The sequence below is a fragment of the Culex pipiens genome, chromosome 3 (assembly GCF_016801865.2).
Source record: "Culex pipiens pallens isolate TS chromosome 3, TS_CPP_V2, whole genome shotgun sequence".
Lineage (NCBI taxonomy): Eukaryota > Metazoa > Arthropoda > Insecta > Diptera > Culicidae > Culex > Culex pipiens.
This window is the reverse complement of record NC_068939.1, coordinates 706,046-721,110: the sequence shown is the minus strand read 5'-3', so window position 1 is coordinate 721,110 and position 15,065 is coordinate 706,046. Positions and strand designations below refer to the sequence as shown.

The 15,065-nt window shown below is 38.3% G+C and overlaps 2 protein-coding genes across 5 annotated transcripts in view; one reads left to right on the top strand and one right to left on the bottom strand.

Annotated features, from left to right (window-relative positions):
• LOC120427609 (rho GTPase-activating protein 68F) overlaps nucleotides 1-13,802 on the top strand; it is a 34,174-nt gene extending 20,372 nt beyond the window's left edge. For all 4 annotated transcript variants that reach the window (XM_039592489.2, XM_039592487.2, XM_039592488.2 and 1 more), the window contains exons 4-9: nucleotides 4,089-4,174; nucleotides 4,256-4,401; nucleotides 8,884-9,046; nucleotides 11,884-12,038; nucleotides 12,098-12,300; nucleotides 12,361-13,802. In XM_039592489.2, coding sequence (XP_039448423.1) covers nucleotides 4,089-4,174; nucleotides 4,256-4,401; nucleotides 8,884-9,046; nucleotides 11,884-12,038; nucleotides 12,098-12,300; nucleotides 12,361-12,878 — 1,271 coding nt within the window. In that variant the 3' untranslated portion in view covers nucleotides 12,879-13,802. The remainder of the gene's footprint in view (nucleotides 1-4,088; nucleotides 4,175-4,255; nucleotides 4,402-8,883; nucleotides 9,047-11,883; nucleotides 12,039-12,097; nucleotides 12,301-12,360) is intronic.
• Nucleotides 460-1,588, bottom strand: LOC120427610 (brachyurin-like). Its single transcript, XM_039592491.2, has one exon. It carries the CDS (start codon nucleotides 1,394-1,396, stop codon nucleotides 500-502), a length of 897 nt encoding a protein of 298 aa, XP_039448425.1. The 5' UTR covers nucleotides 1,397-1,588; the 3' UTR covers nucleotides 460-499.
• Nucleotides 13,803-15,065: the final 1,263 nt, after the last annotated feature.

Sequence of the window (15,065 nt, the reverse complement as noted above, 5' to 3'; positions counted from 1 at the left end):
ACATGCTTCACGATTTATATCTCTCTTTTGCAAATTTCCAAGGAATCAAAGTGAGAGGTTCTGACAGTTCGAAAAAAACTACAAGGGGAATCATTTCGGCTGATGTACGTGTGCTGCCGGTGCAGTGTGGAAAGAGGGTTGAACCGAGTGCCAAATGAATATTTATTGGCAATTTTTATTCACTTGAAGTCGATTTTTCTACTTGTTGAGTGCACTGAAGCGCGATATATTGGTATATTGCGAAAGAAAAAAGAACAATTTCGTGTAATGATTTTGCGACGATTTTTTTCAGTTTGGGAATAACAAAGATAAGAAGAATGTCTACAAATTGCAACAACTACCGTCATCGGTGGTGACGTTTTGTCCGGGAGTGAGATTAGGTCATACACATTTGTATAAGTTTGTATGACCCAATCTCAACCCCTCATCCCTGATGACGATATAACGAAACTTTTATTTTCAAATCACCGATTCATTGCACCCTCCTGAAAAAAAATTCTCACTGTCTCAGCACCACATCCGAGTTCTCAGCGATCCATTCCAGGTAGTGAGTAACGCGCACAAATCCAGACGGCATACCGGAGGCACATCCGGTGCCGTGGACAAACGATGCAATGCCAACCTGCAGGCTGCGTCCATTTTCCGTTATTGCAAGAGGACCGCCCGAGTCACCGTTGCATCCGGAACGTCCACCGGCACCGGACAGACAGATGTTTTGCGCCTGAACCAGAATTGAATTCCAAGCTGCCTGACAGTCGGCGTTCGTCAGAATCGGATTGCTCGCGTACATGACCACATCGGATGCCGGAGAACCGTCCTCGTCGGACGTTCGTCCAAATCCCGATATGGTACCCTGAAGACCGGCAAAGGTTCGACTGTCGGACAGGGCTGGCAAATCGATCGGCTGGACAAACTCGCTGAAGACCGCAGGATTGGCCAGTCGAATCGTGGCAATATCATTCCTCAGCAAGGTCGCAATGTAACTGGGGTGAATGTGAACCGAAGCAAACTCGATTCGCTGCTGGTGCGGTTCTTCCTGCTGACGGTTGTGCGCCCCAAGAATCGCCATGCCGTGTGTAGCCACAGTTCCAATTTGGACACAATGAGCGGCCGTCAGCACAAAGTTTTGCGTCAACACCGTTCCACCGCACAGTCCAGAGTTGTCTCCCTCGAAGAAACTAAGCACCAACGCCTGGTACGGGAACTGACCCGGACGAGCCTCGGCACCGTTCACAACTCTTGTCTCCGGGGTGATGGACGGTCGTCGCAGCAGCTGCAGCTGTGGATCCAACTGAGCCCAGAAGACATCCAACTCTTCGATGCGTTTCACGGTGGACAGGTCACCGGAGGCACTGGTCAAAGCCAGGCAACAAGCGAGTAGAAACAAAATTTTCATTTCAAAGCCGTTGTTTCTGAAATGATATCGAAACTGACCTCAACGAATTTAAAGGCGGTTTATTTATACTGATTGGATGAATGACTTTTTTTGGGAAAACTCTCTGGAAAACCAAATCCTCTGCGTGATATTGATAAGGTGTCACATTGCATCAGCATGTTCGATAACGCTTCTATACACCACGCACGGAAGTTGAATCTTTTGTGGGAAGTTCCCGTTCAATGCTGGCTGAGATTGTTGTTGTAGTTTTTTTGTTTGGATGAATGCATTACTCTACATTTTTTATAAGGGGCATCGTTTTCTCCTTTTATACATTTCCAGGTTAAAATGTTCGAGCAAATTTATTTTTCGCAATTTTAAAATATAAGTACAAGTCTTGCAACCGTTGGTCACAGTTCTTGAACGAACCTTCACTAATCATTTAATTCCCGTACATACAACGTTTCGCGACACAAGCAGTGATAGGTTATCCGTACCGCTGCAAACACGCAGATCCTGACAGCGCTAGGTCAGGACTGCACGAAAAGTGGGAGGAAAAGAAAATGGGGGTTTTTCCTCCCAAAATGAATTGGAGGTTTGTTTACCTCCGACAAAAATTACCAAAATGACATTACGACCAAAATGACAAAAATGATCAAAATTTCCAGAATGACCAAAAAGACCAAAATGATCAAATAGACCAAAATGTAAAAAATGACAAAAATTACAAAAAACGACCAAAATGATCAAAATTACTAAAATGACCAAAATGACAAAAAGGGACAAAAAAGATCAAATTACCAGAATGACCAAAATGATCAAAATGACAAAAACGATCAAAATGATCAAATAGACCAAAATTACAAAAACGACAAAAATTACAAAAACGACCAAAATGATCAAAATTACCAGAATGCCCAAAATGACAAACACGACAAATATTATCAAAATTACCAGCATGACCAAACGACCAAAAAGACCAAAATGTCAAAAACGCCAAAAATGACAAAAACGGCCAAAATGTCAAAACGACAAAAATGACAAAACGACAAAAATGATCAAAATTACCAGAATGACCAAAATGACAAAAAGGGACAAAAAAGATCAAAATTACCAGAATGACCAAAATGATCAAAATGACAAAAACGATCAAAATGATCAAATAGACCAAAATTACAAAAACGACAAAAACGACCAAAATGATCAAAATTACCAGAATGCCCAAAATGACAAAAACGACAAAAATTATCAAAATTACCAGCATGACCAAACGACCAAAAAGATCAAAATGTCAAAAAACGCCAAAAATGACAAAAACGGCCAAAATGTCAAAACGACAAAAATGACAAAACGACAAAAATGATCAAAATTACCAGAATGACCAAAACGACAAAAACGATCAAAATGATCAAATAGACCAAAATGTAAAAAACGACAAAAATTACAAAAACGACCAAAATGATCAAAATTACCAGAATGACCAAAATGACAAAAACGACAAAAATGATCAAAATTACCAGAATGACCAAACGACCAAAATGATCAAATAGACCAAAATGTCAAAAACGCCAAAAATGACAAAAACGACCAAATTGTCAAAAACGACAAAAATGATCAAAATTACCAGGATGACTAAAATGACAAAAAACGATCAAAATGATCAAAAATGTCAAAAACGACAAAAATGACAAAAACGACCAAAATGATCAAAATTACCAGAATGACCAAAATGACAAAAACGACAAAAAAGATCAAAATTACCAGAATGACCAAAACAACCAAACTGACAAAAACGATCAAAATGATCAAACAGACCAAAATGTAAAAAACGACAAAAATTACAAAAACGACCAAAATGATCAAAATTACCAGGATGACTAAAATGACAAAAACGATCAAAATGACAAAAACGATCAAAATGATCAAACAGACCAAAATGTCAAAAACGAAAAAAATTACAAAAACGAAAAAAATTACAAAAACGACCAAAATGATCAAAATTACCAGAATGCCCAAAATGACAAAAACGACAAAAAAGATCAAAATTACCAGAATGACCAAAACAACCAAAATTACAAAAACGATCAAAATGATCAAACAGACCAAAATGTCAAAAACGACAAAAGTTACAAAAACGACCAACGATCAAAATTACCAGAATGCCCAAAATGACAAAAACGACAAAAATTATCAAAATTACCAGAATGACCAAAACGACAAAAATGATCAAATAGACCAAAATGTAAAAAACGACAAAAATTACAAAAATGACCAAAATGATCAAAATTACCAGAATGACCAAAATGACAAAAACGACAAAAAAGATCAAAAATTAGCAGAATGACCAAAACAACCAAAATGACAAAAACGACCAAAATGATCAAATAGACCAAAATGTCAAAAACGCCAAAAATGACAAAAACGACAAAAACGACCAAAATGACAATAATTACCAAAATAACAAAAACGATAAAAATGACCAAAACTATCAAAATGACAAAAATGAATATGTGTTCGACAAGGCTTGTCTGCCATTTGTTGATATATCAGTACCTAATCAGTACCTTTTTGTTTGTATATGTAGTAAATACACTGCCCAGAAATGTGCTCAAGTTACCGTACAACATCATACGATATACCTCAACAGTGTTATCGCTTGGTAACTCAGTACCAACCAGTTGTAACCCTTTTTTTCTCATTCTTCCATCGACAGGCGAGTTCGACGTGGTGTCCGAGGACGAAATCATCAAAACCACCCTCGATCCGGACAATTACGAAGAGCAGCTGAAAATGGTGGAGGTAAGCTCTGGTCAGACCAATGTCAACCAAGTGTGTCGTTCTAACCACAATCTCTCCACTCTTTCCGCTCGCCACTTGTAGCCCGACGAGAACGCCATCCGGAAGGAGTTCAAACGGCGAAAATTCATCGAGTTTATCGGCACAGACAAGCACGGCCAGCCCATAATTGCCATCTACGCGTGCAGTTTGCCGGAACGGAAAGATCTCAACACGAACATCTTTATCGAGTGAGTCACCGCCAACCATCAACCAAGCGATGTGTCTTTTTTTTTTTTTTTTGCTGAGTGTGTTGTTGTTTTCTGTTATCATCGTCACTTACACACTACCTACATATGCCTACTATTCTGTGAGAGTTCATTAGTGGTGGACTGAGTGTGTGATTTGCTGCGTTGTTGCTTTTTGTTGACGCTCGAATCTTGGACCAGACCCAAGTCAGATGTTTGCGCTAATAATTGTGCAAATAACAGGAGCTTGTTTTCCTTTTAATCAACCGTTTTGGCTTCACTCAAGTTATATTTATTTGAAGTCATTATATCATTCCTCGACACATTATACCTCTATGGTGATGAACTGTTCTGTGCGATCAGTAACTATTAATCTGTTTAGTTACTTTCTTCGAATCTGTACTACGCATTAATCGCAACAGCTGGAAGTAAAAACCAAGTATCATAAATCCTTCGTTCATATATCGCTCGCCGGCGGCGTTGATTCCCGCGCAAACACTCGTAATCCCAAATTCGCAGTAACGTTCGGCACACGCCAGATGTCCCTTCCCGTTAGTCTTGACCCCGTTTCCCTCTAACCAAACGCGATTGCGTCAGAACCTATACTGTCAGTCAGTCAGTCAGCCGCTTGTCCCTTGGCGTTGAATCTGCCTCAATTCTGCGAAGCACGGTTGGCCTGCGAATTTCCAGAGTAAAACAGAACCAACTCATTGCGTTGTATGTCCTGTGTTGACCGCCGCCGACAGTTTCGTGGGAAATTGTTCGACTTCCTCGGAAAAAAGGTAAACAAACGGCCACTCGGTCAAGTCCGCCCGGTTGGGTGCGTTAGTCGCACCTTTTTTTTCTTGGCCTCCTCCCCTACTACCGATGGATCTATCGCTCTTGAGTGGTTTAAAAGAGCGAACTTTCGTCACTTGCGCAATCAGATTAAAATAAACGCAGAGATTGAGATTGCCACGCGGTGGGGTTAAAATGTTCTTGATTTCACTTTGGAATACTGGCTTCTTGTCATCTGTACAATGTTGAAAACTATAATTTTATGTTTGATCATTTTGATCTAAAATTACCAATCGCAGCCATTCCGATGAACAGAATTAAAAAGGTAAGAAGGATGCGTGGACATACCGTACCCAACGTTTAGTTTTCTTTGATAATGGTATGTAGTGTGTAGGGGAAAGGACAGATGTTTTTTTTTAATCTTATTTGAAAGAAGAGAATTAAAACAAGGATCTAAGTGAAAATTGTAAAACTGTTTGATAAAAATGTTATTAAAACTGTATTTCAAATACACCCAGAAGGTGGTCGCATCATTTTGCAACAAATATGCATATTTGCGTTATAGATAGGGGTATGATTTTTCGTTAGACGATATAAATTTTGCTTTGTTTACAATATTTTCATAAAATTCCTTCTACACGTGTCACAGATTGCTTTACAAAATTGAATAACTTTTGAGACACATTTGATTTAGATTAATAATTACTTCAGTTGAAGGCTCAACCGGCATAGGGGAAGGTGGGGCAAGACGACCATATGGGACAAGAGGAACAATCGCTCGTAAGGCCGTAATTTTTACAATTTTGATTATTTCCAGTATGAGGAATTGTTGCTAGCAATGCAATTAGCTGATTCTACTACCACATAACCGCCAAAACGACGTAAACGCCACGGGGCATAAGATTGAATGAAGTTTTTGTCAAAACCTTAGTTTTCTTATAATTTTTGGAAAGTACAAAATAAGGCTTAGGTTTCGTTTTAAAGCTCATTTTATCAAAATGCTATTTTTCCTAGATAAGTAGTGTCCCTATCAATGACTTGCACCTATTAAGTATGATTTAACTTTTGGTTATTTTTGTTGAGAGCTTTTAAAAAATCTTGTTCAGGTGGGGCAAGTGTACCATATAGATTTTTAGTATGGAAAAAATTACGAATTGCTGTAACAACATATTTTATTGGGAAATAAATACATAAAAGTACTGATAAACAGTGGTTAAAAAAATTGTTCACGCAAAATATAGTGATATTATGAAAATTTACTATTTATCATCTGAGTATTTATTTTTTTTCGTAAAAACGATCAATTTTATAGTAAAATGTTATTATTTACATTCTTACATTCATTAATTCTAATCTGATGTATCTAAGTGATAACAGTTCAATTGTTAGCGAATTAACATGTTGTTTCATGCATTGTTCCTCTTGCCCCAACGGGTTGTTCGTCTTGCCCCACTAGTTAAGTAGAACGTACGGAAAATCAAAAAATTTAAAATCAATTTTTTACATTAAAAAACATGATTTTTTAAAAACTTGTTCTATCAAAGTCTTAGTCAAAACCTGGAATAAGATAATTATAAAAAATCCGATAGATTTTTTAACGTTTTTAATGGGTTATAACGAGCATCTCCTTAGCTTGTTACACTTGCCCCACTTTCCCCTATGCTGATTAATTTTGGAGCACAAATTCGTAAAATTGTTCTAAATACAGATTATTCGGCTTCACCTTAAACACGAGCTTGCTACAAAATCTGTTATAAAAGGTAACATTTTTTGTAAAAATCTGATATGACAGATTTTGTTTTTTTTTTTTTTTTTGCTTTGGGTGTATATTAGGGTGGTCCGAATCCGGGCTTTTTTGAGGCTACCCCCTGAAATCATAGATTGACCCATCACTACACCCAGAACTGGGCATCGGCATACGAGAGGATAAAGAGCACGATTCGGTAGTAAAATGGTACTGTGTGCGGACGGAGAGGATAAATCCCGAAATTACCGAGAGTACTTTACTCATGGGTTCATCTTCAAAAAAGTTCATCTATCAAAAAAAAAAAAAGTACCGGTACCGAGACTCGAACCCAAGACCTTCGGCATATTGAACCGTGCCTTTGCCGTATGGGCCACCATGGTTCGGTGACTAAGTGGCGTTCATTTGTCCATATAAGCCACTCAACAGGATGAACTGTTCCAATGAACGAATGAACACGCGAGAGGACTTTACTCTCGCAAAATAGCACTTTCCTCACGTTTCTTTTCGTGAGGACTATCCCCTCGTTCTTAAACTTTGGGTGTAGGCTAAATTCAAAATTTGAGCTCATTCTGACCACTGGAACCCCTCCCTCTAATCCTTTTTCCCATACAAACTTCAAGCGATTAGAGGGAGGGGTTCCCGTGGTCAGAATGAGCTCAAATTTGGAATTTAGCCTAGTGATGGGTCAATCTTTGATTTCAAGGGGTAGCCCCAAAAAAGCCCGGATTTGGACCACTCTAGTGCATATATAAAGCAGGGTTGCTCAGAGTTTTTAAATGCCGGGCCAACTGTGAAACATTGTTAATTTAAAAAAAAAAATTACGTTCTATTAGATTATAAAATACTTATTGAAGATATTTAGACATTTTCGTTATTAAAAAACATTGACTAATAACAGTTTTGTTCAAAAATGCTTCCAATTAATTAAATGAAATTTATTAGAATGAAAATTTCCAAAATAAACAAAAAAATATTCCTATCGAAATCTGGTTAGGCAGGCCGCTGCCAATATTTTTCCAAGAGGTCAAGGGGTGATTGAACTTTTCGTGGCTGAATGCATTCTTAATTTAAATAAAAATAGGGAAAATAAAATATTTTGATTGATATTCATTTGTGTTTTCAATGCAATTTTAAATAGTCTGAAAATTTATGTAAGGGCAAAATTAGATTTTTAAATAAAGTGCAACTTATGATGAAAAATCTTTCTCCGATTTCTCACAAAACCATCGCATACACGTGCCGTTGCGACAATTCTTGCTTAGGCAGAGGCACCACATTAACAATCTTGTTATAAACAATGACCCAAATTTATCAGAAAATGCAAGTTTATCTCAAAAATTTCGCAAATTCCCATCAACACAAAACGATACATAATATTGCAATCGTTAAAAATGTTTGGATGGCAAAGTTTTATTTTCCAGCTAAATTTCCAAACATCCCCACCGCGTGTTCAAAAGATGCGCCAAAAGCAACAGCCAGCCGCGCCAGCATCTCTCGTGAAAAAGGTACACCTTCCGTCTGGCTCAACCACAGACATGGCATGGGGTCGGGTCAGGTTTTCCCCGTTTTTCACGAGAGTTTCGTGCTTGTGTGTGGTGTGTTCTTTCCTCTCCCATTTGCCACCTTCGCCTTCTTCTTGAGCGCTCTGAACTGGTTCGTGATTTTCTCTCCCACCGAGATTTCAAATCTCGGCAGAATGGTTTTTGAAGTCGTGCCGCGAGGATCGCGCGAGGAAAATTAAGCGCCGTGTGTGATGTACTTACGCAAAAGTTGATTAACAGTTCATATTATGCCAAATATAAGAGTGGTGATTCAGAGTACCTGACTTTTTTTTGGAGGATACATTTTGTGATGCTTAGTGTTTAAGTTAAAATTAAGGTGTGATTAAGTTTTTATTCAGCATGGGTACAGGAGTAGTTTTACTGAAATGTGTTTTTTTTTTTTCATCCAACAATAAATAGTTTTATCATCAAATCGATGGAAGAATTTGTCCAGAACGATTACATTATCGCGTACTTTCACCAAGGCATGAAGGATAACAACAAGCCGTCGTTGCAGTTTTTGTGGAACTCTTATAAGGAGCTGGATCGGAGTTTCAAAAAGAACCTGAAGAAGCTGTATGTGGTAAGTAGAGCAATACTGATTATGAACGCGTTTGACAGCGCGTGAAACTTTTTCAAGATTTGAGATTTTGTTACTCTCACAAGTGATAGTACAATCTTCATCATTGATAAATGGAAAATGAATTCTTAAATATATGTAGCAGAATTAAATCATTTTTTGAATTTTCTACACCAATTTTGATGAATAGTCATACAGAATGAGGGTTGTTAATATTCGAAAATCTGTATTTTAAGTGGGGAATTTCTGATCGATATGGCGTTTTCGGCAAGGTTGTAGTATTATTAGAACTTTTGCAGAAACAATTACTGCATACTTATTTTTACATAAAATAAAGAAAATGTTAGAAAAAACACAGCCAAAACTTACCCCAGGAAAAAAATATTTCCAGTGCCTTTTAAAGTTTGATTGATTGATTGATTGATTTTTTATTCGGTAGGAAAAGCCACCAAAGCAGTAGCACCAAAAACCTACATCGTTTTAACACAATATACAATAAATTGTAGTGTTTTCAATTAACTTTTAAATATCCGGTCAAACTCCATTGGTTTCCACCTGTGAAGGAGTTTGGTTGATCCTGGCAAGATAAATCTGAAAAGATATATAAAAAAAAGTGCATAGATTATGGCGATAAAGGCAAAATTATAGAATAAAGATAATTGTGTCGGAAAACTAACTTTTTAAACTGAGTTTTAGAAGAAAGCAAAAGTGAAAAAAAAGAAAGAAGAAAAGAGAAAAAAAAAGATTGGAAAACAAAATAGTCTACTATGTAACAAGAAAATCGAAGGATTTAAGGATGTTTTCAATAACAGTGGGTTCATTCAAAAAAGAGAGCAATTTGTTTTTAAATATTGATACGCTTTGACAATCACCAAATCTATTCCAAAAATAATTATATAATTGAGCACCTTTGAAAGATATGCATCTTTCGCCGGCTAATGTTGAAATATTGGGTCGGTCTAATAAATTATGGCTTCTGGTAAAGTGTTGATGGTTAGATAATTTGAATTTTGTATTACTGTGAGATTGTTCATGTAAACATAAATAAATGAAGCAACATGTTTGAATTACGTAAATAGCTCTGGCAGGAATGATGTTTTTGTTAATGTTGTACAAATCGGCAGAGTGACTTCGCAGTGTTTTTTTTTTTATTAATTATTTTATTTTGGGCTATTTGAATTTCTAAAATTGGTTGAAAATTTTATTTTTGACGAACTTTTAGATCGAAACCCGTCTAGAGGATTAAATAGAAACTGTACCTTAGCAAAAAATAAATAAATAGCAAGGTCACTTTCGATTGCAAATTTCATTTAGAATCTTAAACTAAACTTAAAAATTTACTGAGCGTTCTTTGTTGTTGATTTTATTAGGGGAACTTCAACCCTGGGTCATATTTTTCCAAAGATGATCATTTAAAACAAAAAAAAACATAAATCAGGTCCTTTTCTCAAGCGCAAAAAGTGCCTTTTTTGATTCCCCATAATTAAAAAAAATGCGAAAGATTAAAAGACAATATTGGTAATATAACTTTAAATGAAAACAGATTAAATAAAAAAAATGGAAAAAATACTTTACTGGAAACAAATTTTCGAATATTCTCATACCCATTACGAAAAACTAGACAGCGAAATTTTATGATGATTTTCATGGATAACTAATTATGCAAAATTGTTTAATTTGGCATTCAAATGAGCAAGTACAAAGTTTAATTAAAATTTAAAATACAAAATCAAAAATGTGGAAAAAATTTCTCCTTTTTCAAATTGGTATTGTTAACCTTTATATCACTAGTTGAATTCCCAAAATCCGTATTTTTAGATTTTCGAAATATTTTGACATGTTTAATATGAGGACCAAATAGAGCATCTTTTGAGCCAATGAGAAGTTGGGCAGAAATTATAACGCGGAATTATGACTTTAAAAAATCATAATTCAAAACAATAAATATAAACGAATTTTAATCAGAAACTTTATTTTTTATGCAAAATCAATTAAGCAATGGAAAATTACTTCATTTATTTTTCAATTGTTTTTTTTAAAGTGCCCATTTCTGAAAATATTTTTTTCAAAGAGCTGAGATAATTTCCTATAAATTTGCCTAAGAAACATTGGAGATTGGTATTTTCGGCCCTGATTTTTTTTTCTAGTGTAATCCGAACTGCACTCAAATGAGACTCCGCGAAAAACATATTTTGAAAATTTTAATATCAAGACAAACATTTCAGAAGGTCGTTATGTTGAATTTTAGGCCCCTTTGAAATGTAAGTCTTGATTTTTTTGCAATACTGCATCAACACCTAACCCTTGCTCTGAGTCAGTACGAGCAACACACTGGAACACGCACTCCATGCTGTTTCATGGGGAATTTCTGTTTAAAGCGGCAGTCGTAGCTAACTGGCTACGATGTTCGCTTTGTAAGATAATTGTCCTGAGTTTGATTCCAATATCTGCTCCCAACGATGCAATATTCTGGACTCAATGAATTCTGAGAAATGAATTGAAATTGATGAGCTCACAGTGGGTTTCGATCCCCTGTCTTTAAGATTGGTACGCAAAAACGCTTTCCACATGACCGATTGACCACAAGAAGGTGTCATATACCTTCCTAACTACTTACAAATTGGTATTCCGCAAAACAGGTTTGAAAAAAAGTAGAACTATTTTACGGGAAATAGTAGTTTGTTGGAAATGATTTTATGGGAAATGCCGTGCAGTCATTTAGATGCATTTCTAAAAATATGATGTTCCTTCTGGTAACAAAACTTGAATTGAATTTTCATTTTGCGCGATTTGTTGAATGCAGTTGGCGTAAGGATTTTCATTATTTTAACATTTCCCAGGTCCACCCAACCACATTCATCAAGATGGTGTGGTTCTTCTTCAAGCCGGTCATCAGCGAAAAGTTCAAAAGCAAGCTCATCTACACCTCCAGCCTGGACGAGCTGAAGCAGTCGTTGGGTTTAAACACGCTCAAGGTGCCGGACACTGTGCGAGAGTGAGTAGAGGAGTAGTACACGTCCACGTGATTTAAACTAATCGATCGTTCGCTTACAGATTCGACGAGAAGATCAACAACAGCTCGCGGTACACGCTGCGGGGCAGCAAGACTAGTCTGAAGGCGAGCCGCTCGTCGGAACACATCCCCCGGACGCACCAGTTTGGCGTGACGCTCCGGTTCATCATCGAGAACAGCGCCTGCCTCAACTGCATTCCACCGATCGTGCGCAAGTGCGTCGATCATCTGTCGCTGTCGGATGGTGAGGCGGTCATACCGGTTTGAAAAAGAGCTTTTTTCTGATTGTTTAATTTACTTGCAGTAATCGACACCGAGGGTATCTTCCGGCGGTCGGGCAACTACAACCGGATAAAGGAGCTCCGCGAGAAGATCAACTTGGGGGACGGCGAGGTGAACCTGATGAATGAGGACACTCACGTGGTCGCCGCCCTGCTCAAGACGTTCCTGCGCGAGCTGGAGGAACCGCTGCTGACGTACGAGCTGTACGACGACATTGTCCAGTTTGCCGAGTGGACCACCGAGGAGCAGCGATCGCGGAACGTCAAGCAGATTCTGCGCGAAAAGCTGCCGGAGGAAAACTACGAACTGTTCAAGTACATCGTCGAGTTCCTCGGTAAGATTATGGAGCGAAAAGATTTCAACAAAATGACCTCGTCCAACCTGGCCATCGTGTTCGGCCCGAACCTGGTCTGGCCCAAACAGGCGCAGATGTCGCTGGACGAAATCGGTCCGATCAACGCGTTCATCGACTACGTGCTGCAGAACCAGGACGACATCTACTTTGTCGATATCAACAAAAAGGACGGCGCCTACGATTAACAGCGGCTGATCTAAGTTTAGTTGAGTTGCATTTCGTTTCGTTTCCCCCACGCCTCTTGAGAAGTGAGCACAAGTTGTTTTTAATTGTAGACTATTTTAGGGCAGCGATTGAAGCGCGCGCGCACCCCGGATAGGGACTATCATCTGTGTAAAGTAGGAGTAAAGTAAAAAACAAAACAAAAACATTCTTTCAACCGCTAGTGAGATAAGCAAACGTGAGGTTTAAGCCAGTTGGCGTCCGTGTAGATAAATGTGAGCGCGAGCAGCAGATTTTAACCCTTCCCTTCTTCAAAAGTACGCCTGTTGAGTTGAGTGTGTGTGTGTGTAGAGATGTCATTTGAACCTACGATAATAGTCATTACTGCAGTAAATCATTGTTAATACTTTTTGAATAATTTATACGATTAAGACAAGAATGATGAATGTTGTTGCACAAATAAAATGAATAAAAGAGCGAGCGAAACCAAAGAGCGAGTGTGTGTAAGAAAATCTCAGGCATTTCCAGGAGGTTCTGGCGTGCCAAAAATGAGCATTTCACCCCTCCCAAATCAGAAGTCTGTGGAGCAAACCAATATCAAAACCCGTCTGCATGCTCTTGAGTCCGGTAAATAAATTAACAAACAAAAAAAAGTCATGTTTTAACCTCTCACAGTCTACTACGATAACTAATCAACCAACCAGTTCTACTTAGAGCAAGTTTTAGCCACTAGACGACACTGAAAGGCAACCATATGGATGGGTAGCAAAAGGTATTGTTCTGTACAGTGAACGAACGCTTGTTAGGATGAGTTGAAGTTTGGCACTCGTGTCGTTAGAGTTTACTGGAAGGATGATGTTTGATTTCCACGGTTCCGAAGGGTCATGTACAGAGAGATTAGTGCTAATATGGAAAATAAACGATAACGGGAAATTAGTGAATAATTAGGTCGATTCTATCATTTATGATGACCAACCCCCATCATATTTAAAAAAAAGTCAAATATCATCTTTTGATGCAGGGATTTTAAAAACAAAAATACTAAAAGTGTTCTTTTTCAAATGCAATGCAAAAACTACCCGTATATTTGACTCAATTGAATTGTTCAAAGAATTGGTAAGGCTGGTACAAATTTTATTTAAAGCTTTTGTCGTGCACCCCCACCCCCCTTCAAAGTTGGCCCGAAAAATCAGGGGCAAGAAAAATATTTTTTTTAAAAAACAATCAGCTGAAATCAATTTAAAATGCATTCCCTTGCGTTTAGAATCATTTCTAGCATGTTTGGGTTGATTTAAAGATCTTTTGAATTATTAAAAAAAGTCAAAGTAGTTATGTCACAGACATAACTGGAATGGCGTAGACTACGTAAAGTTTTGATATGTGAACCATTTCTTAATTTTGATGAATTAGCTAGACACTTGAAATACATTAATGGAATAAGATCGTGAATGCGATCGGTAAATTCAATCGGACCGTGTACGTACCGGTTGTAGAAACAGAATTTATATACGATTCGAATTGACTTTTACTAGAAAGAGATGGCAAATCTAATGCGAACAAAACCGCAGCTACCATGTAAACATACTTTGAATGTGTTGATAAATCTTTGACTAGACAACATCGAATGGAGGAAGGAAAGAGAAGAACGAAAAACGATTTTTTCGCGAACCGAATGAATGTTTGGTAGCAGAATGAGGGGGAGGGCAGCCTCAGAAAGCTGTGCAGTCCGTCGCCCCCGAAAACCAAAATTTGTTCCTGAAATTTAAACTGTAATTATTCATTGCGCTGCCTCGCCCCGAGTGGGACGAGGGACGGGGAGTGAGGCAACTCCGAAGAGTTGGGAAGTTTAACAACTAGAATTTGGAAGTTTCACAACCACGGCTTGACCCACGAGAGGCAACTTTTCGGCGAGAAGGCAGCAAGCGCGCGCCCCATCTTGTTGCTGCCTCGTCCCGGGTGGGACGATCCAAACGGTCCGGCCATCGAGAGGCAACTGGCTGACGGTGACGACGAGAAGGCGATGCGCACTTCTTTTGCAGTTCTGGTCCCTCTCTCTCCTGCTGCTGCTGCTCTGGGCTGAGCTTTCCTGCTGCTGCTGCCGGTCCGACGTCTGAGACGTGAATGATAGAATGGGCTGAGCGCGCGTTCTTATATATGATTTCGGTCTGCTACTTCCCCTCCTTTTTCGCGACCGACACTCGGTCGCGTTG

Bases quoted from the DNA above. Each gene is read 5' to 3' on its own strand.
- LOC120427610 (XM_039592491.2), bottom strand. From the start codon at position 1,396: ATGAAAATTTTGTTTCTACTCGCTTGTTGCCTGGCTTTGACCAGTGCC.